Source organism: Antechinus flavipes, chromosome 6 (assembly GCF_016432865.1).
Source record: "Antechinus flavipes isolate AdamAnt ecotype Samford, QLD, Australia chromosome 6, AdamAnt_v2, whole genome shotgun sequence".
In the NCBI taxonomy this organism is placed as follows: Eukaryota; Metazoa; Chordata; class Mammalia; order Dasyuromorphia; family Dasyuridae; genus Antechinus; species Antechinus flavipes.
This window is the reverse complement of record NC_067403.1, coordinates 204,539,636-204,564,482: the sequence shown is the minus strand read 5'-3', so window position 1 is coordinate 204,564,482 and position 24,847 is coordinate 204,539,636. Positions and strand designations below refer to the sequence as shown.

At 38.1% G+C, this 24,847-nt stretch overlaps 2 protein-coding genes across 4 annotated transcripts in view; one reads left to right on the top strand and one right to left on the bottom strand.

The window, feature by feature from the left end:
• Positions 1-7,325, bottom strand: part of HPS5 (HPS5 biogenesis of lysosomal organelles complex 2 subunit 2) — a 53,288-nt gene extending 45,963 nt beyond the window's left edge. Inside the window, exon 1 of the mRNA XM_051966522.1 lies at positions 7,233-7,325. Coding sequence (XP_051822482.1) covers positions 7,233-7,235 — 3 coding nt within the window. The 5' untranslated portion in view covers positions 7,236-7,325. The remainder of the gene's footprint in view (positions 1-7,232) is intronic.
• Positions 7,326-7,734: 409 nt separating this feature from the next.
• GTF2H1 (general transcription factor IIH subunit 1) overlaps positions 7,735-24,847 on the top strand; it is a 32,134-nt gene continuing 15,021 nt past the window's right edge. Inside the window, exons 1-3 of one of the 3 annotated variants that reach the window (XM_051966525.1) lie at positions 7,735-7,833; positions 19,174-19,342; positions 24,287-24,479. In XM_051966525.1, coding sequence (XP_051822485.1) covers positions 19,189-19,342; positions 24,287-24,479 — 347 coding nt within the window. In that variant the 5' untranslated portion in view covers positions 7,735-7,833; positions 19,174-19,188. Of the gene's footprint in view, positions 7,834-8,559; positions 8,646-15,400; positions 15,480-19,173; positions 19,343-24,286; positions 24,480-24,847 lie in introns of those variants that run through there. The other 2 variants (XM_051966524.1, XM_051966527.1) reach the window with 2 other exon arrangements.

Below are 24,847 nucleotides of genomic sequence, written 5' to 3'. Positions count from 1 at the left end.
GTTCAAATTACCAAAGAAGTAAAACTCATTTCTCACACCAGCAAGGTTATGCTTAAGATTCTGAAAGCTAGACTTCAGCAATATGGGATCAAGAACAACCAGAAAAGCAGGCTGGTTTTTAAAAAGGAATAGGAACTAGAAAACAAATTGCCAACATCTCTGGATTATGGAGAAAGCAAGTGGGTTCCAGAAAAAGCATGTATTTCTGCTTCATTAACTACACTAACATCTTTAACTATGTATCAAAACAAATGTGGCAAGTTCTCAATGAAAACATCAGATCTACTTCCTTGTCTCCTGAGGAAACTTTCCTCAAGTCAAGTAATAACAATTAGAACTGAACATAAAACAACTAGTTAAAGATTGAAAAGGAAGTATGACAAGCCTATATCACTTGATTTATTTAACTTAAATTCAAAATTCAGTACATGAAAAATGCCAGACTGCATGAAACAAAAGCCTGGAATTAAAAGTTTCCAGGAGAAATATCAATAATATAATATATGAACATCAATAATATAAGATATATTATCAATTCTGATGGACATGACTCTTTCTAACAACGAAATTATTGAGGCCAATTTCAATGATCTGGTGATAAAGAGAGTCATCTATACCCAGAGAGAGGAAAGTGGGAACTGAGTGTGGATCACAACATAACATTCTCACTCTTTTTGTTGCTGTTCCCTTGCATTTTGTTTTCTTATTCATTTTCTTTCCTTTTTGATCTGATTTTTCTTATGCAACAAGAGAATTGTATAACTATATTTACATATACTGAATTTAAATATTTTAACATGCATACATATATTGGATTGTTTGCCATCTAGGGAAGGGGATGGGGGGAAAGCAGGGAAATTTTGGAATAAAAGGCTATGAAAGGGTCCAATGTTGAAAAATTATCTGTAAACAGTTTTACATTCAAAGGTTTTGATCAAGCCTCATTTCTAAAATATATAGGGAATTGACTCAAATTTATAAGAATTCAAGCCATTCTCCAATTGGTAAATGGTCAAAGGATATGAACAATTTTCAGATAAAAAAAATTGAAACTATTTCTAATCATATGAAAAGATGCTCCAAATCACTATTGATCAGAGAAATGAAAATTAAGACAACTCTGAGATACCACCACACATCTCTCAGATTGGCTAAGATGACAGGAAAAGATAATGACGAATGTTGGAGGGGATGTGGGAAAACTGGGATGCTGATACATTGTTGGTGGAGTTGTGAATGAATCCAGCCATTCTGGAGAGCAATCTGGAATTATGCCCAAAAAGTTATCGAACTGTGCATACCCTTAGATACAGCAGTGTTACTACTGGGCTTATATCCCAAAGAGATCTTAAAGGATGGAAAGGGACCCACATGTACAGAAATGTTTATGGCACCCCTCTTTGTAGTGGCAAGAAACTGGAAACTGAGTGGATGCCCATTAATTGGAGAATGACTGAATAAATTACGGTATATGAATGTTATAGAATATTATTGTTCTATAAGAAACAACCACCAGGATGAATACAGAGAGGCTTGGAGAGACTTACATGAACTGATGCCGAGTGAAATGAGCAGAACCAGGAGATCACTGTACACTTCAAAAACAATACTATATGATGATCAATTTTGATGGATGTGTTTCTCTTCAACAATGAGATGGTACAGATTCAGTGATGGAGAGAGCCATCTATACCCAGAGAGAGGACTACAGAGAGAGAATGTGGACCACAACGTAGCATTTTCACTTTTTCTGTTATTGTTTGTTTGCATTTTATTTTCTTTCTCAGTTTTTTTCCTTGATCTGATTTTTCTTGTATAGCAAGATAACTGTGTAACTATGTATACATATATTGGATTTAACTTATATTTCAACACATTTAACATGTATTAGACTACCTACCATTTAGGGGAAGGGATGGGGGGGAAGGAGGGAAAATTTGGAAGAGTAGGTTTTGCAAGGGTTAATGTTAAAAAATTACCATGCATATGTTTTCTAAATAAAAAGCTTTAATAAAAAAGGGGGAAAAAAAGAATATAAGATATAAAGACAATACCATTCTGATGGCAGTGAAGAAGAATTAATAAGATTCTTGATGAGAATAAAAAAGGAGTATAGAAAAGCTAGTTTGAAGTTTAACATCAAAAAAACTAAGACCTTGGCAAATAGTCTCATCACTTCCTGGTAAAAAGAGGGAGAAATGGAAACAATGTCTCACTTTATATTCTTGGTCCAAAAAGTACTTCAGATAGAGACTGCAACCATGAAATTAAAACATGCTAACTCCTAGGGTCAGTGGAGAGAACACCAGCCCTGAAGTCAGGAGGACTTGATTTCAAATATAACCTCAGACACTTAACACTTCCTGGCTGTGTGACCCTGGGCAAATCACTTAACCCCAATTGCTTCAGGGGGAGAAAAAAAAAAGATGCTTACTCCTTAGAAGGAAAGCTATGGCAAGTTTGCATAGCATATTAAAACCAGAGACATTATCTTGCTGACATGTTCTGTATAATCAAAGCTATGGTTTTTCCAGTAGCAATGTATGTCTATCAGAGTTGGATTAAAAAGAAAGCTGAGCATCGTAAAATCAACGCTTTCAAATTGCAGTGTTAGAAAAGATTTTTGGAAGTCCCTTGGACAGCAAAGAGGTCAAATCAGTCAATACTTAAATTATTCAGGCTATGCACTGGAATGTCAAGTACTGAGACTCATTGTAAAAGACTCAGCTATTGAGAAAGATTGAAGGCAGAAGGAGAATGTAAAAAATAAACATGAACTTGGACAAACTGAGAGAGAGAGAGGATAAAGAGCCTGGAGTGCTTTGGTTGAGGGGATCACAAAGAGTAGGACAGGATTGAACAACAATATACCATTACTATTTGACCAATAAACCACATGAAGCAAAGAAAAATAAGAAATATTTGTCTTTGTCCTATGGAGCCCTCTTTCACTTCTATAGTGATAATGGCAAAATGTAGAACATAAATTGACAGGGAGGCACAGTGCTAGAGGGGCTTGTGATCTGAAAGTATTAGAAAGGAAGTGGGAGCTAAGATTTTAGACAACCTTAAAAACTAGACAGAGAATTTGATATTTTATTCTAAGAGCAATATGAAGTCCCTAAGTCTTCTAAATGAAAATTTAAAAAGGGTAGGTGTGTGACATGATGATATCTATTTCGGTATTATTAATTTCAAGATTAGTTAGGATGTTTTTCCAATAGTCCAGGGTACAGATTCACTAAACCTTCATCAGGATTCCTGTGGTTGCATACTGAATTAGAAAGCTACATATTAACATTACCTATGTTATTTTGTATTTTTATTTTGTTAAACATCTCCCTATTATATTTTAATCTAGGAATATTTCCTGCCATGTATTCGAAATCCTCGTTTCAGGTAAAAGATTGATTAGGGGCTGATCTGGAAATGAGGCTGAGAGTACACAGGAGATAAATGAGGAAAATCTTGAAGGTCCCAAGATGTGGCAACTGATTGATTGGATATCAAAAGTAAGAAGAGAGAAGCCACGTACAACTCAAAGCTTTGAACCCAGATGAAAGGAAGAATAATTGTGCCATCAATAGAAATGGGAAAATTTGATGAAGAGACCAATTCAGGAAAATAAACTGCATCTTGTATAAAGTTTTTTTAATTATTTATTATTATATCTTTTTATTTACAAAACATATGCATGACTAATTTTTTCAACATTAACACTTGCAAAACCTTCTGTTCCAAATTTTCCCCTCCTTCCCTCCACTCCCTCCCCTAGATGGCAGGTAGTCCAATACATGTTAAATATGTTAAAATGTATGCTAAATCCAGTATTTATATAGTTATCTTGCGGCACAAGAAAAATCAGATCTAGAAAGAGAAAAAAAAAAAAAAACCCGAGAAAGAAAACAAAATGCAAGCAAACATCAACAGAAAGCCTGAAAATGCTACGTTGTGGTCCATACTCAGTTCCCACAGTTCTCTCTCTTGAGTAAAGATGGCTCTCTTCTTCACTGAACAATTGGAACTGGTTTGAATCGTCTCATTGTTGAGAAGACCCAACCATCAGAACTGATCATCATATAGTCTTCTTGTTGCTGTGTATAATGATCTCCCGGTTCTGCTCATTTCATTTAGCATTAGTTCCTGTAAGTCTCTCCAGTCCTCTCTGTATTCATCCTGCTGGTCATTCCTTACAGAATACTAACATTGCATAGCATTCATATACCATAATTTATTCAGCCATTCTCCAACTGATGGGCATCTACTCAGATTCCAGTTTCTTGCCACTACAAAGAGGGCTGCCACAAACATTTCTGCACATGTGGGTCCCTTTCCCTCCTTGAAGATCTCTTCGGGATATAAGCCAAACAGTAACACTGATAGATCAAAGAGCATGCACAGTTCGATAACTTTTTGAGCATAGTTCCAAATTGCTCTCCAGAATGGTTGGATTCGTTCACAGTTCCACTAACAATGTATCAGTCACCAGTTTTCCCACATCCCCTCCAACATTTATCATTATCTTTTTTTATTATCTTACCCAATCTGAAAGATGTGTAGTGGTAATCTCAGAGTTGCCTTAATTTGCATTTCTCTGATCAATAGTGATTTGGAGCACCTTTTCATATGATTAGAAAGTTTCAATTTTTTTTCATCTGAAAATTGTCTGTTCATATCCTTTAACCATTTATCAATTGGAGAATGGCTTGATTTCTTATAAATTTGAGTCAATTCTCTATATATTTTAGAAATGAGGCCTTGATCAAAACCTTTGGATGTAAAAATGTTTTCCCAGCCTATACCCCAAAGAGATACTAAAGAAGGGAAAGGGACCTGTATGTGCCAAAATGTTTGTGGCAGCCCTGTTTGCAGTGGCTAGAAGCTGGAAAATGAATGGATGCCCATCAATTGGAGAATGGTTGAGTAAATTGTGGTATATGAACGTTATGGAATATTACTGTTCTGTAAGGAATGACCAGCAGGATGAATACAGAGAAGACTGGCAAGACTTACATGAACTGATGCTAAGGGAAATGAGCAGAATCGGGAGATCATTATATACCTCAACAACGATACTGTTTGAGGATGTATTCTGATGGAAGTGGATCTCTTCGATAAAGAGAGCTAATTCAGTTTCAACTGATCAAGGATGGACAGAAGCAGCTACACCTAAAGAAAGAACACTGGGAAATGAATATAAACTGCTTGCATGTTTGTTTTTCTTCCCGGGTTATTTATAACTTCTGAATCCAATTCTCCCTGTGCAACAAGAAAACTGTTCGGTTCTGCACACATATATTGTATATACTGTAACCTATTCAACATGTAAAGGACTGCTTGCCATCTGGGGAAGGGGGTGGAGGGAGGGAGGGGAAAAATCGGAACAGAAGTGAGTACAAGGGATAATGCTGTAAAAAATTACCCTGACATGGGTTCTATCAATAAAAAGTTATTTTAAAAAAAAAAATGTTTTCCCAGTTTGTTGCTTTCCTTCTAATCTTGTCTGCATTTTTTTTTTGTTTGTACAAAAACTTTTAAACTTAACATAATCAAAATTATCTATTTGTTCTTCGTTCACAAATTCTTTCCTCCTCCACAGGTCTGAGAGGCAAACTATCCTATGTTCTTCTAATTTATTTATAATATCATTCTTTATGCCTAGATCATGAAACCATTTTGACCTTATCTTTGTATATGGTGTTAAGTGTGGGTCAATGCCTAGTTTCCAATTTCCCCAGCAGTTTTGTGAAATAGTGAATTCTTATCCCAAAAGCTGGAGTTTTGGGGTTTGTCAAACACTAGATTTCTATAGTTATTGACTATTTTGTCCTATAAACCTAACCTATTCCACTGATCAACTAGTCTATTTCCTAGCCAGTACCAAATGGTTTTGATGACCACTGCTTTATAATATAGTTTTAAATCTAGTACAGTATATTAAGTTTAAAATATGGCACTTCAAGATGCCAAGAATCAGAGGATTTTCAGCACATTAGGTAGACCACCTAAAAAAGTTTTAGAGAAAAATACAGATAAGACTCAAATAGCAAGGTGGTAAAATAAGATATCTGACCAATAATATATAATATTCTTTTATGACAATGTTATTTGCCTCTTGACAGAGAGGTGATGGAGAATTAGGCAGAATGAGACAAACTTTTTAACGTAGCCAATATGGGAATTTCTTTTGCATGATTATGACTATTTTTAAAAAGGGGTTTTAGTTGTTTTTTTTGTTTTTGTTTTTGTTTTTCCAATGGAGGGAGGGAAATAAACGCTTAGACATAGTTAAGTCTTGTTAAATACAGACAATAAGATTGGACAGAAATGAATAATTTGCTTCCCCATTCTGCAGAATTCGAAAGAATGGTATTTAGTCATCACAATTATGTGGTTTAAAACAGTAGTTTCTAAGGAAGCTCCAGAATAACTTTAAAACATTTCTGTTCTCAAAAATGTGTTTAATATGTTCAAAAACTTGATTAGTTAGAATTTTAGGGAAGTTGGGGGGGGAGGGCGAAGACCTGCTAGGTTTAAGGTCTCTCTCCCTCAGCAGCAAAAATATTACCAACTTTAAGGAAGCATTTATAAGAATAAACAGAAGTCTCTTTCTTTTAAAAGAAAAAAAATTAAGAGGACCTTTTTAAAAGATCAAACTTGTCAGTAGAAGAGTTTGGGAGACTTCAGCTCCTTCTGTACTCCTTAAAAGCACTTAAGGAAATGTGGAGTGTCCCCTTAAAGTACTGACCGTTGAACTTGCTGCTTCCGGGGATAGGAATAAGGCTGGAATTGACAGACTAGTCATTAACACTGCAGCCTCGTTTACTTGACACGCATCTCCAGTAAATACAGATAACAAAGCTAAACCAGAAAGTCTCTCATCACCAACCAGCCAACAAAAGTCAACAAAAACCCGAATACTATTTGAGTAACTGTCCTAAGGTAATAGGACCTCAGGATATAATAGGATAACACGACCAGTACTAAACCTCCCTTCCTGGCGGGGTTTGGGGAGTCCCAGCCAGAGGCGGGGCAGCCCGCACTCCTCACGCCTCAAGCTCCGTTAGGTTAAAGACCGAAGAAGAGAAGTAGAAGAGGAGAAGTGGGAGGGGGTGGGAAGGAAGAGGAGAGCGAGGGGAGGGTCAAGTTCTCGGCCTCGAGGCTCCGGGCCCGTGCACCCCACCCGCCCCGAGGTGGGCCCGTGAACACTCAAGGGTCTCCGGAACACTCACCATACACTAGGAGTCTAACAGACGGCCAGCTGGGTAGCTCCGGGGTCCAATTTCAGTCTTGCTGACGTTAGTCGACAGCGCCGGGCGCACACTCATACGTCATGGGCGCTTCCCTGTCACCTGACGGGACGCGGCTCCTCCCTTGCGGTCCCTCCCCCTCGGGCCGAGGCCACGCTAACGCTCCCCCACGGCCTGAAGCCGCCGGGGGCCGGGGACGAGCCTGGCGCGAGCTAAGGCCTGAGAGGCGTCGTGCAGTGGGATCGTCTGGGACCGCACCGGTAACCGCGGGTCTCACTCCTGTCTGCAGTCGGAGAGAGGTGCCAGTGAAGGAGAGCGTGAAGGTGGGAGGGCGGGGAAATCAAAACTGTCATGGCGGCCACGGTCCACCGTCACGTGGCCTCCTGGCTCCGCCTCGTTGCTTCCGGTCACGTGCCCCCCGTGTCCTCCCAGCCAGCTATGGAGGAGGTGAGATCCCCCAGCAGCGGAGGCGGTGGCGGCGGCAGGATCCTGAGCTCAGCCAGGCAGCGCCAGTGAAGAAAAGCGCGGAGAGAAGCTCGCCCCACCGACCCTTCCTCAGGGCCCGGGACGGGGCTTCTGCACGGTATGTCAACGGGGAGCCAAGTAGGGGCGGAGGATACCCGAGCTACCGAAGCGGGGCGCCTACCCTCGGGGGCGCTCAGACACGCGGCCCCAAGCGCCGCTCCTGGCCCCGAGCCCGGGAATCGCGGCCCAGCTTGCCCGCCCCCGGGGAAGGAGCCGCCGCCGCTCCTTCCCCGGGGGCTCGAGTGGGGAGCTCGGAGCCAAGAAGAGCTGGGGCTGCCCCGGAGAGCCCCGGGTGAGAGGCCCTCGGGCCCCGTCGCCCTCGAAGGCAGGGGTTCTTTGCCTGAGGTCCGGAAACTTAGTTTAAAAACATGTTTTATACTTGCAGAGATGAGTCTTTTTCAGTATAATTGATTGCTTTGTGTCGTTTTATACCTTTGACCACATAATTCTGAGGAATCCATAGGCTTCACCTGAGGGTCTGCGACCCCAAAAAGGTGTGTCCGAGGAAGGGAATGGTGCCGTGTCCGTTTAGCCCCTTCAAACCTGCGGACGGACTCCTTCCCGGTCTTGGGTTTGTCCCAAGCTCGGTGTCCGAATGGAAGGGAAGGCCCCCGAGAAAGAGGGGACCTTTGTGTAACGGCCTCGGGGACGCTCGAGCCTGGGAGGGAGTGGAGGGACGGTCCCCTAACAGTCGCTGAGTCCGGCTTTCCATCTATCTTTCCATCCGTAAAATGGAGGGGCACGGTGGCAACTTTTCCTCGCTGAATCTTGCCCAAGAAACTGCAGAAATCCAGCCGGAATAATCCGCCTGAGAAAGCAGCAGTGAGCTCAGCGAAGTTGAGTTGGAGACACGTTTTGAAATGAGCTGAAGTATGTTGGAGGGGAGGGGAGGGGGAAAATAACTGTAAATAAAAGGTCATTCCGGCCATTTGGTCCATATTGGCTCTTAAAGAAATGGGCTGATGTCCTCATGCAGGTAGAGCCTCCAACTAAGCTCTTTCCGCACGGCTTAAATCTCCGGGCATTCCAATCTTAGTTGTGCCTGCTTTGCCAACCCACTGTCCGAGTGGCTGTCCCATTGTAAAGACTACCTTGTTTGGCAAACACTTTTTTCCCAATAGTTCTGTTGGACCTTATCTACACCCTTCCCTGTCCCCTTCTCTTTTACACTTGTCTTTATGAAATAAATCTTGCTCCAGATATGAGTTAGGCTTTGACTTTCTTGCCCCTCCCTTTCTGTCCCAACAGACTAATAAGGCTGTTTGGTCATTTATTCTCTTTTTAGGTACTAATGCTGTCTAGCCTCTGCACCAGCTACCACTTCAGACTATGTGTTGATGTGGGTGTCCCTCCCTTTCCTCCCTTTTGCCAAACTCGCCCTTCCCCCAACCCCTTTGCTGCAGAATGAAAAGCCTGGTCCTGCAGTTACCTTTCTTGTTAGTTAACATAGCTGTTTTGCTTTTCTATGTAGTTGGAACTGGAGATTTTAGTTACCATATTTGTAGGTAACATTTTTTATTCTTTTTAATCTCATTAAAGAATGTTGAATCAGTATACTAATTTTTTGTGATCATCCTACTATTTTTTTCCTATACCACCAAATAGAACTCTAGATGCAGAGCTTTTATACTAGAAGAAATAATAATCCTCTGCCAAAAATCAGCTTTCCTTTAAGGAAAAAAATGTAGCTAGCATTCCCACTTTTGTTACTAAAAATGATATGAACAAAAGAAATTTAGAGATAGGAATTCCAACGGTTTCATATCAGCAATTTAGTATCATCCCCATATTAAATCTTCATAAATAGCCATGTGTCTGATAATGTTTTCCTCCCAATAAGACATATGCCTCATTTTATACAACAGAAATATTCCTAATTCTTGTGTGTAAATCAGATGTTGGTAATTATAATGGAAGAGACTGAATTCTATAATAAATCCTTTTATTATATATTATATAAGGTCATATTTTATTTGTTTATATCAACATATGTGGAGTTTTCAGTGGAGTTTTTGGAAGTCATCCTTAAACTCTGAATGACTAGAGTATTTTAACATAGTTAAGTAATATCCAAATAACCCTTCCAAGAAAAGATTTGGGGTGGGTCTTTTGACAAATATACCACAATGTCTACTATTCAGAAGGCTAGAGATTGATTCTAAGATGAGTAGTCTTTACACACAATAGACTATTAACTTTGATGATTTTACATTTTATTATTTTCACATATTGGTCCTGAGTCTGTTAACAAGAAATAATTTTCTAAATCAGAAAAGGCTAGCATCTGAACTTGACAGTTCTTTTCTTACTCCATCAAAGTATGAAAATACTAACACACAAGATCTAAAGAATAGAATCATAGTCTTAAATAATCTGAAGACTAGGTAATAACAAAGCAAGGTCTGATTCTAACTTCAGCACTTTTTTTTTCTTCTGTGATACTGAGGAGTACGCCTCACAACCCAACTATACTTTGTATTAGCCTTTTCTCTGGTACCCTTTCAGGTTTCATATTGCTGCTTCTGCTTCTTACTAGTTTGCCCAAGAAACTGCAGAAATCCTGCAAAGAGAAGGTCTAAAGGTTTTCTTCGATTCAGTAATATCGCTGTTCCTTGATAATAGCACATCAATTCTTACTATTCAAAGAGTTATTTACTTGGTTGCAGAGCAGGGAATACATACAGTATGGTATATTTTCAGCACAGTGTGCAGTTCCAACCCATATCACCTTTCACTTAGATGATTATAATAACCTCACACACCATTTCCAGATTCTTTGTATGATCTTTACACACCTGCCAAAAATACCTCCTGATTTTCTGAAATGTTTGCTTGTGTTTTGGTTTCCTATTAATGCATATAAATTAAGTTTTCAGCTTTTGCGGTCTGCCTTACACCCTGCTTGGGTCTTGAATGTAGAGCTAAGTGCTATCTAAGCAACTCTACTAAGAAACAATCTAGGGAATGCCTGCAATTCCTTTGGGATGGCCCCATTGGTTCTGTTAACTTTGAGCCATTATCCCTTGGGTCATATTGTGTTTCCTCTACATTCAGAACCCTTTCACAATTTGGGTTTGAGATGTCTCCCTTTCATAATGCTCTTAATTTCTAGCCAAATTGAAGTAATGAGTTTTTCTCCAGACTCACTGTTCCTCTATGTATTTCCTCCAGCTTATTCAAGTCATTTTCAGATTCCTAATCTTTCTTTTAAGGCCAATTTAGATGGTACCTTTTTCTTAAAATTTTCCTTTATTCTCCCTTGCTGCCTGCCCCCAGTCAAGTGTTCTATCTGTTCTGTGCAACACTAAGGTCAGTTGTGAGATAGATTAAAAGATATTGTTAGCCTTATTTTGCAGAATGAGAAACTAAAGTTCAGAGATTTAAATTATTTGCCTCTTTGAATATAGGTCTTCCAAATCTTCCAGCACTTTGCTTGTTTACAGGTTCTTTCCCCTCTCACCCATATACCCCAATAGAAAGTAAGCTCTTTGAGGGTAGGACTATTTAGTTTTTGGTTATTTTATCCTTAGGGCCCAGAACAATCTCTTGAACATAGTACTTGCTTAATAAAAGTAAATGGGTCAGGAAGGAGGGGAGGATAACTATTTCCTAGTGACCTTAAGAAAATTATCCTTTAATTATAACTAAATTCCTCTTGATTATTTGATTCAACAAACATCCAAGTGCCTGCTATGTACAAAGCATTTTGATACAAAAACGAAAAAGAAAAAATAGTCTCCACACTCTAGAAACTTAACATTTTCCTGGGGATTTTTTTTTTTAAGCAAATATATAGTTATTTGAGAAGGAAGCACTAATAATTAGGATTCTCGTTTATGTAGTAGGCCTCGTTGGCAATCTCTTGAACACAATGGATCTCTTCTCAGAATAATGTTTTTAAATGTATAAAAATACATTGGATTATAAAGGAAACCAATAATAATGAGGTACAGGTATCAAAATTAGGAGCAGGGGAAAGGGCATAGGTTCCAAGTTAGGAACCCTGAACCAAGAAAGACTTTCCTTAGGAAGTGGAACATGAACTAACTCTTAAAGAAAACAGGGGATTTGTGGAGAATAGATGTGATTTCTAGCAATGAAAGATGGTCTTTCTGCAGGGAGATGGCATAGGAATATTATTCAAATTTAATAATTTAAGGAATGGTACTATGGCCATTGTAGCTGAAATTTAGAAGACTTGAAAGGAAGTAATATGTAAAAAGTCAGAAAAGAGTAGGTGGGAGCCAAAGTAAAAAGATTTAAATTTTGTTTTGGGGGAAAGTTAAGTATGGTACAGTGGTTAAAGTGGCAAGCCTGGCCTGAAATCAGGAAGATTCCTCTTCTTAAATTCAAATCTGGTTTCGGACATTTATAAGCATGACCTTCAAGTCACTAAACCCTGTTTGCCTTCATTTCCTCATCTGTAAAATGAACTGGAACAGAAAACAACAAACTGCTCTACTATCTTTGCCAACTAAACCATTCCTGTCTTGACTGGACTTTTGAGGACTTAAAAAGAAATAATGTGTAATAAATCAAAAAAGAAAAGTGGGAGCCAGATTAAAAAGAGTTTAAGGGGCAGCTAGGTGGCACAGTGGATAGAGCAGTAGCCCTAAAGTCAGGAGGACTTGGGATCACATCCAGCCTCAGACTCTTACTACTTACCAGCTGTGTGAACCTGAGCAAGTCACTTGACCCCGATTGGCTTACAAAAAGAAAAGTTTAAATAAATAAATTGAAATTTATATTTTATCATGAAGGCAGCCTTTGGCAGCCACTGAAGAATGTTGGGAGAGGAAAAAATAGCAACAGGAGTCAAATTAAGAGGCTGTTGCTTGTAGTCCAGAGGAATAGCGATAGTAACATTGGTAGAATCTACAAAACTTTTTTTTTTTTGAATCTACAAAACTTGATTGGATGGTAGGGAAGCATTGAGGGGAAAGTTTAAAGTCTAGAATGACTAAGGTCGTTGCAATTGTAGGTGACTAGAAGGATAGGAGGGTGTTGATGCCTTCAACAGAAACAGAAATTGGAAGGAGAGGCAAGTTTAGGGGAAAAGAATTCTCTTTAAGTTTGCGCCACAAGCAGGATCTCCAAGTCAGATTTGCAGCGAGAAGCTAGTTATTTGGGAATGAATGGAGTCCAGAAAAGAAATTAAAGTTAGACATATTTTGAAAACCATCAACATGGAGATGATAGTGAACCTATGAGAGTAGATATGAAATGCTATAAAGAACAGACCCCAGATAATATTAGAGAAAACACATATATATGCACAATATTTAAGTGTGAGTGCCCTTTTCATTCATAACTTCTAACCATCTGTACCTTTGTGATCCTTTGTAAAATTAAATATTGGAATAATGATCTACCCAAACCTCTGGATTAAATTTGATGAATCCTGAATGAACAAGACTTCCTCCTTATCCACTCAACCCTAGGAACAGCCACAGCCATATGCTGGATCTCATTGTCATTGGGATCTCAGTACAGCTTCTTTATGATTTCACTTATCTCACTTGCTTAAGCCTTCCCACCCTTCTTCTCAATCTCTAGTTCATCTTTTTTCTACCTGTTTAACAATCTGCTTTTACTTCCCTGCCTGTTCAATATGAACCATTTCATTGTAGTTTCCACTGACATTAAATTGCCTTACCTCCTGATTTTTCCCACATCTTTCCTAATCCCCAGCCTTCCACAATCTCCTCATGTGTTTTCTAAGCTTCACTTGAGACACAGAGAAAGGTGATCCATATGGAAAAGCATGTCCAACTTGGAATTAAGATCTGACATTTATTAGATGTCCAAGTCACTTAAACCTAGGAAGCCTTAATTTTCTCCAATCATAAAATTGGCTTTAATCCCTGTTATACTTAACCTCATGGGATTGTTGGGACATTCAGATTGAGTAAAAGTACATACTATGCTAGATTGGAAACAGGTTTGTCCTGACAAAGTTGATATAGTAGAAAATACAGTTGTTTGTGATTTTGTCTTCAGAAATAACCCTGCTGGGCTACACAAACACACATACATTTAACTATATGGCTACCTCAGCTCTCCAATATGTTATCCTATAGGATTGTGTTTTGCTGTTTCACATTTGTTAACTTTCCTATATTTAATAAACCTTCATTCAGCATCCCAAACATTTTTAAGTATCTTGATTCAAAAATGCCAAACACTATATGCAAAAGGAGCTTTATGGATTGAGAAGAATCTTGAACATCTTGAAGGAAAGAAGAGAACACTGTGTTATCTCCTGAGCAACAAGGAGATTTCAAATAACCCTTCATTCACCCCTTCACAATAACTTGAACGCTACAACCCTTTCAATACTCACTGCCACAAGAAAATCTCATGTCCTTGTCAAAGTAAAATGCCATATTTTCTTTCTTGAAGTACAGTAGGTGCTGTAAGTGGAAGAGGCCTGGTCCTGCCCACAAGCTCCATCCACATTCTTCTCTCTCTCCTCCTGACCCCCTTCCCAACTCTTGCTGTGTCTACTCACCTCCACCTTCCACTATGGACAGGACAAAGATAATGCCGCTATTTTGCAATATGTCTGTATGATTAATGTGTAATATTAAGCTTCCATTTTAATTAGGTCTGTCTTTTATGACAAGTTTTTGAGAATTGTATCCCACCCCCATTTTTCTTCTAAACTCTGGATTTTATTAGTGGTTTCAAGTAACAGGTTCAAGCAGTGGCAGAACTAACTAACAGTAGACAGAGGATATGAAGTGCAAAGGTTTGCCCAGGATCACAAGTCACTGGATGCTGATCTTCCTAGCTTTGAGGCCAGCTCTAAAGCCTTTGCTCCACAAGCAGCCTCCTTAACCCATTGATGCTGCCAAACTTGATTTTACTTCTTAAGTCTCCAGTCTTCTCTATTTTGCCTTTCTCATTTCTTCCATATCACTGAGATGTTAATGGATGAACTTCCATTTTTCTCCTCTTCATAATTTTTCTGCATCTTTGTTATATCATACTCACCTTCCATGTCTGACCTTTCCACTTAGCCTCTCAATCCCAGCCTCTCAATCCCCTCTATTCCTGTTTCTTTCAAGACCTTGTCCTTCAGCAGTTATTCCTCACTTGCAAGTTCAGTCTTCTACCCATCCTTTCTCTTCAACTAAGATCTCAGACAGGGGCCTTGTCTGATCTTTGCAGCTGGACATACTCAATTATTGGCAAGTAGGAGACAGAAGGGTTACCTCCTTCACCTTTACCTTTCAAAACAAACAAAACAAACAAAATTATCAAGTCTGGTATAGAAGCTTCCATCTTATTCTTTTTTATCTTAACTACCAAACTTCTAAAAGGGTAGACACATATGCATATGTAATTTTGATATGACCCATGCACAAATTTATTTTGCTTGACTATACATATTTGTTACAAAAATTTTGTTTTTCCTTTTCAATGGGAAGTAAGGTAAAGAAGAATTGATTTTTTAATTGAAAAAAAATCAATTTCTGAAAGGATAGCCTATATATTTCTAACCCTACTTTCTCACTATTCAGTCTTTAGCCACTTGCAATCTTGGGTTGTAGTTTACTATCACTGCTGAAACTGCTTTCAATCACCAATTCCAGTGACCTTTTTTTTTTCACCCTCCTAGATGTGACTGCAATCACCCATCAAGAAACACTTTTTTCCAGTTTCTGGGAGATACAGAGAAAGACAGTAACTTGCACATAGGTATATAAAAATGCCTTTTGGTTTTAATCTGACTGCTTGTACAACAACTTGTTTTTTTAATCTTCCCAACCCATAATTGTTCTACCTCAAGGTTCGGTTCTATTCATTCTCTCTCTCTCTGTCTCTCCCCCTTTCTCTTTCAGAGGAAAAGTAAGGGTGACAGTTAATGGTAGAACTGGAACTAAATTATCACTACTTTCAGTGGTTTCTCATATTTCCAAATTCATGCAGTCTTAATTCCATTAGGATAATTACTCTCCATAAGCATAGATTTTAACCCTGTGCGAACTTTGAAAGAAAAATTTTCCATGACCAAAAAAGTTTGCTTCTATCCACTTGTCCTCTCATTTGAGCTGTGATTTTATTACCCCAGCAAACTAGACAGTTTTAATAAATCTCTGAAGATAGCTTGGACTTTCCTTCCCCCATAATTCTAGGACAATATTTGTCCTATTGCCTGCATTACTTTTTCTCCTCATTCCCATCACACTTCTCAATCTTTCAGTCCAGGCAAAAGTAATCTCTCTTCTGAAATACATCACTTTGCATTTTCCTTTACTGTTCTTTTAACGTTTCTAGCCCTCATTGTTGTTTAAAGGTTTTTTTATTCTGTGAGGTTCGTGCGGACACATAGGTATTCTAGCTTGTCCTTCTTCCCCACAATGGTGGTTTAAATGACTCATTTTTCATTTGCTTTTTGAGGGAAAGGAAACAGTTTAACACAGTATTAAACCTGCATATATGACCATTGACTTATTAATAGTCTCATGTAGTCAAAGAGTTCTGTGGTAATAATTAAGAACATGAGATGACTGAATTTCCCACTTTCCTTTCTTGTATATTACAGGTTATACTATATGCAGTGAATCTTACAATGTTTCTAGAATTGTGATCTTAGGAGGTTTTATAAGCTTTGCTCACAGGTGAGAATAGGACAGGATAGCATACAGATACTCCCTTAAGGAAAGTCTATCTCCAGAGAGGTTTGGGAAGGGCTCCAGTGACAGAGTCCCGCTCTTGCAGCTGAGAAGCTAGTATGTTGCAGTAATACAACAAAGCATGGGCAGAGAAGAAAGAGAAGGGGGAAAAAATTAAAAATAACTGAGTAAGAGTTCTAGAAACATCTAGAATTGTACTTTCAAAAAAACCATTCCATCCTTGAAGAGTTGATAGAGAGGAGTACTATTCAATGAGCAGCTAAATACATTACCTTTTGAGGATTGATGCAGTTGAATTCAGTTTATCAAATATTAAATTCTTATTTTAACAGATGCTAGGAGATAATTAGGCATCCCGTCACCAGCCTCACACACCCCTCTTCCTCCAGCCCTCTCGGCCTTCAAGGAACTAGTATACCTTGTAAAAACTAGTTGCTGACATATTTAACATATATAGGACTGCTTGTCATCTTGGGGGGGGGGGGGGGGGGGAGGGGAAAAAACGAAACATAAGCGAGTGCAAGGGATAATGTTGTAAAAAAAAATTACCCTGGCATGGATTCTGTCAATACAAAGTTATTATTAAATAAAATAAAATTTTAAAAAAGAAAAATAAAATAAACCTTAAAAAAAAAAAACTAGTTGCTGGTTCTGATACCCAGAGTAACTAGGCAGTAGAAACTATATTTAATAAATAACGTTTGTTGAGAAATTTTAAATGAAATCAAATACAGAGCAGTTTGGAGGTTTGGTCATTAAAAGATAGAGAAAAAATAACTGAATCATATAGTAAATATTCAGTCCTTAAAGTTTGAAGATTTGAGGCCCAATGGAGTATTGTTTGGAAGCATAACATGGAGCTCTATATAAACAATAGGGAAGGAACAGTTGGGGGAAAATGGACTTGGGGAGTGAATTTGGGGAGCTTGAATTCTGGGCTCACCTTTGCTACTGACAAGTTTTTTAATTTTTCTTAATCTGTTTTCCTTATCACTAAAATGGAGAATTGGACTAAATGATCTCCACTTCTAGCTCTATAGCTAACTTTCTAAATTCGCTAATGCATTTTTATAAGCATTATAAGAAATAATTTAAAATAAATTTGTTTTTCATTTTTACAATCAAAAGGTTCTGATAAAGGCCTCATTTCCAAAATACATAGAGAATTGACTCTAATCTATAAGAAATCAAACCATTCTCCAATTGATAAATGGTCAAAGGATATGAACAGACAATTCTCAGACGAAGAAATTGAAACTATTTATAGACATATAAAAATATGCTCCAAATCATTATTAATCAGAGAAATGCAAATTAAGACAACTCAGATACCACTACACACCTGTCAGATTTGGCTAGAATGACAGGGAAAAATAATGGGGAATGTTGGAGGGGGTGTGGGAAAACAGGGACACTGATACATTGTTGGTGGAATTGTGAACACATCCAGCCATTCTGGAGAGCAATTTGGAACTGTGCTCAAAAAGTTATCAAACTGTGCATATCCTTTGATCCAGCAGTGTTTCTACTGGGCTTATACCCCAAAGAGATACTAAAGAAAGGAAAGGGACCTGTATGTGCCAAAATGTTTGTGGCAGCCCTGTTTGTAGTGGCTAGAAGCTGGAAAATGAAAGGATGCCCATCAATTGGAGAATCGTTGAGTAAATTGTGGTATATGAATGTTATGGAATATTATTGTTCTGTAAGGAATGACCAGCAGGATGAATACAGAGAGGACTGGCGAGATTTACATGAACTGATGCTAAGTGAAATGAGCAGAACCAGGAGATCATTATATACCTCAACAACGATACTGTTTGAGGATGTATTCTGATGGAAGTGGATCTCCTCGATAAAGAGAGCCTTAATTGATCAAAGATGGACAGAAGCAGCTACACCCAGAGAAAGAACACTGGGAAATGAATATAAACTGCTTGCATTTTTGTTTTTTATTCCCGGGTTATTTATACCTTCTGAATTCAATTCTCCCTGTGCAACAAGAGAACTGTTTGGTTCTGCAAACATACATTGTATCTAGGATATACTGTAACCCATTCAACATGTAAAGGACTGCTTGCCATCTGGGGGAAGGGGTGGAGGGAGGGGAAAAATCGGAACAGAAGTGAATGCAAGGGATAATGCTGTAAAAAATTACCCTGGTATGCGTTCTATCAATAAAAAGTTATTTTAAAAAATAAAATAAATTTGTTTTTAAAGCTGTACAAGAGTGTCTATAGCAATACAATATATAACAACAAAAAGGGAAAACCAGAAAATCACCCAAATGCCCATTGTTTTTGGAGAATCTGTGTAAATTTCAAGTACCATAAATAATGGTCTGCAGAAAACATACAGAAATATGAAAGTATTTTTGTAAAATACAAATTTTTTAAAGCATAGCAGCATGGACTGTACTATTTTTAAAATTTTACAAATTAATAATCTTAAAGATCAGAATGGGCTTTATATGGAGTGAATTAATGATAATTGTCACTGATACCTATGCTCAATCTTATGATTGAAAAGTATGCTATGTAAGTTAACAGTCTAAAAATCATACCATATCAGTAATGTTGTGTGTATTGACTGAACTAAAGGGAATCGAATAGATATTTGCTTTTAACGTTAAAAACTTAAAGAAAGCAAAGATACTCAGTTTTATAATGCATTGCTCCTCTAAGCAAATATGAGCAAATTTTGTGCTATGTTAACATCAAACTTAAGAGGATGACTGTGCCTTCATTTTTCTCTAATAGCACCTTCCAACCAGCATGGCAACTTCATCGGAAGAAGTTTTACTGATTGTAAAGAAGGTGCGTCAGAAGAAGCAAGATGGAGCCCTGTATCTCATGGCAGAAAGGATAGCTTGGGCACCTGAAGGCAAAGACAGGTTTACAATCAGCCATATGTATGCGGACATTAAATGTAAGTCATTCATCTAAAACAAAAATTTGATTTTTTAACATTTTGATAACTGTATTTCAATAAAATTTGTCTCCTTTGTGGTCCTATGTATTTTATTTTATGCGTTTGAAAACATTATAGGAAGAGATGTGTAACCAGACTGCCCACAGGACTCAAGATACACAAATTCTAAAGATTATATGAGCTATCCTATATTATATTTGCAAGCACTTCTCAAATAACTATGATGTATTTGAGAGGCAGGGTGAGAGTATAAAAAGATCCAGCCTTGGAACCAGGAAGTCATAACGTCAACTTGCACCTCTTAATTATACTAGCTTTGTGACTATAGGCAAATCACTTAAACTTTTAGTGAGCTTAATTGTAGAAAAAATGCCATGCTGAATTGCTAGATGGCCTTTCTTCATGTAAGTCTTCTCGGTAGCAATTAAATCACTATCCCTATTTTTATGGTCTGTTCATTGATAATTGGCCACCAGTTATTATTAGATATTTCAAATGGGTTTTGAGCTTGGGAGAAGGGAAATGTTTTTTTAAGTAAGACATAAGATATTTTCATGTTTTATTTAGCAACCCCCAAGTTTGCAAGTTTAGCTTTAAACACTTAAAAATCCAGGTAAATATAGACATTTGTGTTTATGTTAGGAAATTCATTATGTTTTGGTTTTAGTAGCATTTGCCCTTTCATTTTTCTGCTTTGGTTCTAACTAGAATTTGAACCTTTATTCAGAAAATAACCCTCTAGTTGTCTCAATTTGTGGAAGACCCATGATTGAAAAGACAAAATTGTAACTTAGAATTTAGAACAACTTATCAATAATGCTCACCTTCATTTTGCTGTGACATAATAAATTCAAAAATAGGTAATTAAGGATACAGGATACTTGGAAAAATATAAAAACAGTTGCTACAGGAGAAATAACAATTCCAAATACAGCCAACTGTCTTACAACTTCTGAACATTTAAAGCTTAGCATAGCACACATACTTGATCAATGTTTGCTGACTTATTGTGTGCCAAACACTGGAGAAAGAAGTTTGAAGTATCCAGGAGGCCATTGGTGATATGTCACTAAAGCTTAGGGGAAAGGCTTGGACTAGATCTTTGAGTCATGTATGTAGACATGAGAACTCCGTAAAGCTGATAAAATTGCTGAGGACAGAGCCGGGGAAGAGGGATTCCCCACAGTTAGGGAGTATGGTATAGTTGGAGACCTGCAGAGGAGACTGTGAGGTAAAAGAAGAATCAAGACAAAAGGATATCACACAACCTATTGAAAGTGTCAATGGTATCAAATGCTATAGCTAGATTAAAGAACAGGACTTGAGGGGAAAAAAAAACATCAGAATTAGTAATTAAGAAAACATGGCAGAAAACAGTTTAATTTGAATGAAGTCACTCAAAGATTGAAGAGTATAGATAACTATTCAGGACAATAAGAAGTAGTTTATTAGGTGAGAGGTTAGGAACATTACTGTACTGAATGAGTAAAGCATTTAGGAAATAATAAAATAATGGCCTCAGTGTCATGATAACCCCATTGAGATTGGATAAAATAAGTATGTAGTATCCCAATCAACATGGAAGTGATTTCTTTTAGCTCTGGGAAAGTGTTGGAGGGAGCGGGCTACTTAGGGTGGCCGAGAATGCCTTAGATCGGAGTCCTCAAACTTTTTAAATAGGGGGCCAGTTCACTGTCCCTCAGACTGTTGGAGGGCCGGACTATAGTAAAAACAAAAACTTTGTTTTGTGGGCCTTTAAATAAAGCAACTTCATAGCCCGGAGTGAAGGGGATAATTGTCCTCAGCTGCCACATCTAGCCCACGGGATAGAGTTTGAGGACCCTTGCCTTAGAGTCTATGGAAAGACAGGTCCAAAGAAATCGAAAAAAGAAGCATTTTGTTCACTGTGAAATGGAGATTACAGAGAAAGTTTGGGCAGTGACAGAGTAAAAGAGAGGTTGAATAGGATTGAGAAAAGAGGTAAAACAATGTGAGGTGGAAATTTGTTCCTACATGACTTGTAATTGATGAACACAGGAATAGGTAGAAAAACTGGAGGAAGAGTAGAGATAGTGGCAAATCATAAAGCACAGCTTCCACAGCGGCCTAGTGGTGGGGACAGCCATGTTGCTGTTTCAACTGGTTCCTCATTTATTCTTCACCCTCATCCCATTCCCATAGAATCTGGAGAGATAGGCCAGGGAGAAGGAAAAGGACCTTGACCAACCTGAATGGAGTCAGTATAGTGCAATTAGGCCAAGTCACTAGTTATTAGGGTTGCCCAGGAGCTCTGCCCCTTACCTCCCCTGGAGCTACCTGGAATGTATTTTCAGAGAAATAGTTTTATAAATAGTTTCTGAAGAATTTGTAATAGTACTGTACTTGGGACACACTCTGAATTAAAAGGGTTTTTAGAGATTGTTCAGGGAAGCTAGCCACCATTTCCTTGGGAAATTATTAGAATTTACAAATAAAGTTTTTGGGCTTCGTTTTATTAGCATTTCTGTAGCAATACCTAGCTTTGTGTAAACCTAGTTTTGTTGGTGTTACAGGAAACTTTGCTTTCCTACGTACTAGCTACAGATCATCTTTCACTCTATGAACACACCTATTAAGCATCAGCTACATATGAAGCACGTTAGGTGCTAAAGTACAAAGTCAAAAAATGAAACAACTCTGACCTCAAGAAGCATGACAACACTTAGAAACAAAGTACAAAGTAAATATGTAAGATAATCTACATAGATAAGAACACCAACATCTGGAGAGACCTGGAAAATCCTCGTGTATAAGGTGGTGCTAAAAAAGAATAGCTAACATTATTTTAGTGCTTTATGGTTTGCAAAACACTTTACAAATATTCCACATTTTTCTTGAGTTGAATTTGGAAGGAAAATAGATTCTAAGACACACAGATGAAAAATAAAACTAGCCAATGCCGGAGAGGGAGTGTCCTATGTGAGGAAGAACAAGAACTCCAGTCTTTTTTTTTTTCTTTTTCTTTTTTTTTGGGGGGGGGTGGGGGAAGGGAAATCATCATTGTTAAAGTATAAGTTAAACACTATACATTTATACATGTCCATACAGTTATTTTGCTGTACAAAAAGAATCGGCCTTTGAAATAGTGTGCGATTAATCTGTGAAGAAAATAAAAAATGCAGGCAGACAAAAATAGAGAGATTGGGAATTCTATGTAGTGGTTCATACTCATTTCCCAGAGTTCTTTTGCTGGGTATAGCTGGTTCAATACATTACTGCTCTATTGGAACTGATTTGGTTCATCTTATTGTTGAAGAGGGCCACGTCCATCAGAATTGGTCATCATATAGTATTGTTGTTGAAGTATATGATGATCTTCTGGTCCTGCTCATTTCACTCAGCATCACTTCATGTAAGTCTCTCCAAGCCTTTCTGAAGTCATCCTGCTCATCATTTCTTACAGAACAATAATATTCCATAATATTCACAATTTACCCAACCATTCTCCAATTGATGGGCATCTACTAAGTTTCCAGTTTCTGGCCACCACAAAGAGGGCTGCCACAAACATTTGTGCACATACAGGTCCCTTTCCCAAGAAGTCCAATCTTAACTGAACTATCTAGTGCCATGAAAAGATGTAAAGGTTGGTCTTAAAAGCCAAGTATAAGTGCTTATATTTGATCCAAAAAGCTTTTAGTAATGGGCTTGACATTGTCAGACCTTTAGACTTGTCCTTTTGGAACATCATTTGAGCAGCACTTTTGAATCAGCTGAGGAGAGTAGAAACAGTGACAGCAACAGTGACCCTTGTGGTAGTCTAGGGGAGGCCTGAAGTAAGATGGAAAACAATAGCTTTTCTGGTCGTGTTAGGTGGGAAGGAGGAAGACAGGATGGATGCGATTTCATTCACATGGGAAATTCTTGTTCAGAAACTACCTGCAGATCCAGTTTGTTCTTGATTTATCATCTTGGAAAGTTCCTTGGGGTCCTGAGAGTTGAGATGTGTTAGAGGCAGAATTTGAATCAAGCTCTTGACTCCAAGATTGACCTTCCTTCTACTATATAGTACCATATCCTGCTTTTTAATATTTCAGGTTACATTGTACATTTCTCTAGTGGAAAACAGTTGTCGTCACTTGATAGAAAATGGGGAAAGAAGATAGTGTCTGTTTTAAATCAAAGTCGTGGGTTATTTATCTCATGTGAAGTATTCTTCATTTATATTTAGCAAAATAAATTTCACATATAAAATTTTTAGGAAGATACCTTAACAGTGAGTAATCATTGTGAGTAAAACCAGATTTGGAGCCTACCAAAAATGGAAGCTGTCTAAAAGTTTTTAGTTGACCTTAGATCTTTAGCTGAAGATAAGAAGGTCTTGTATATGTAAACATACCATTAGTGTATTATAATGAAAAATAAAATCGTCTAAATAAGGAAAAATCCCTACCATTCTTAGATTCATTCTAAAGAAGAGAAAGGTTATATGGGGAAGTTGTTGTGAGACCCATTTTTTAAGGCTACTATTTCTTCTTAATGGAGATGTTAATCATCAAAAAAATCTAAACTTTTGTAAATTGTGACAGGTGTGCCTTTGTTAATTGAAAGAAAGTATTCTGTTTATCATAATCTCTCTGATCTAGGGCCCATTGGAGCCTTGATTATTGACAAATAGATGAGAATTTTTCAGAGGAAGTTGTCCCTCAAGAACAAGGAGAATATTAGTTAGCATCTTGCATATCTCCACATGTTGAAGCAGTGGCTTCTGTAATGCCATTGGCTTATTGACCTGGTTTAAAGCCATCTTTAAAGACCATCTTGTCATGCTCCTTGTCCCATAGAAAGGAGGGTGGCTTGACCACAAACTTGGGGAGGGAAATAGGCACGGTTTACTGTCTAAGGCCCTGTGGTATAGCCGCTTAGTGAACACATGCTAATTAGCCTCGTGTTTGTTTTCAGGCCAGAAAATCAGCCCAGAAGGAAAAGCTAAAATCCAGCTTCAGCTGGTCCTACATGCAGGAGACACAACCAATTTCCATTTTTCCAATGAAAGCACAGCTGTAAAGGAGCGAGATGCTGTGAAAGACCTTCTTCAGCAGTTGCTACCCAAATTCAAAAGGAAAGCCAATAAAGAACTGGAAGAGAAAAACAGGTGAAGGGCAGGGAGAAGCCGGGGAATAGCCTTCAGACACCCGGCTGCCTTTCAGCCTCAAGTGTGCCTTGTTATTCTCACCTGGGCTGCATTTGGGGTTGCCCACTGTAGTGATACTGCCTTGTAATAAAAAGGCTCCTAATTTTTCAAATTAATTTCACATGGGGCAGCTAGGTGGCACAGTGGATAGAGCACCAGCTCTGAAGTCAGGAGGACCTGAGTTCAAATCTGATCTCAGACATTTAACACTTCCTAGCTTTGTGACCCTGGGCAAGTCACTCCCAATTGTCTCAGCAAAAAAAAAAGAAAGAAAAAGAAATTAATTTCATATGTGCTGCCCTTAAATCCTCACAACCATTGGGGTTATT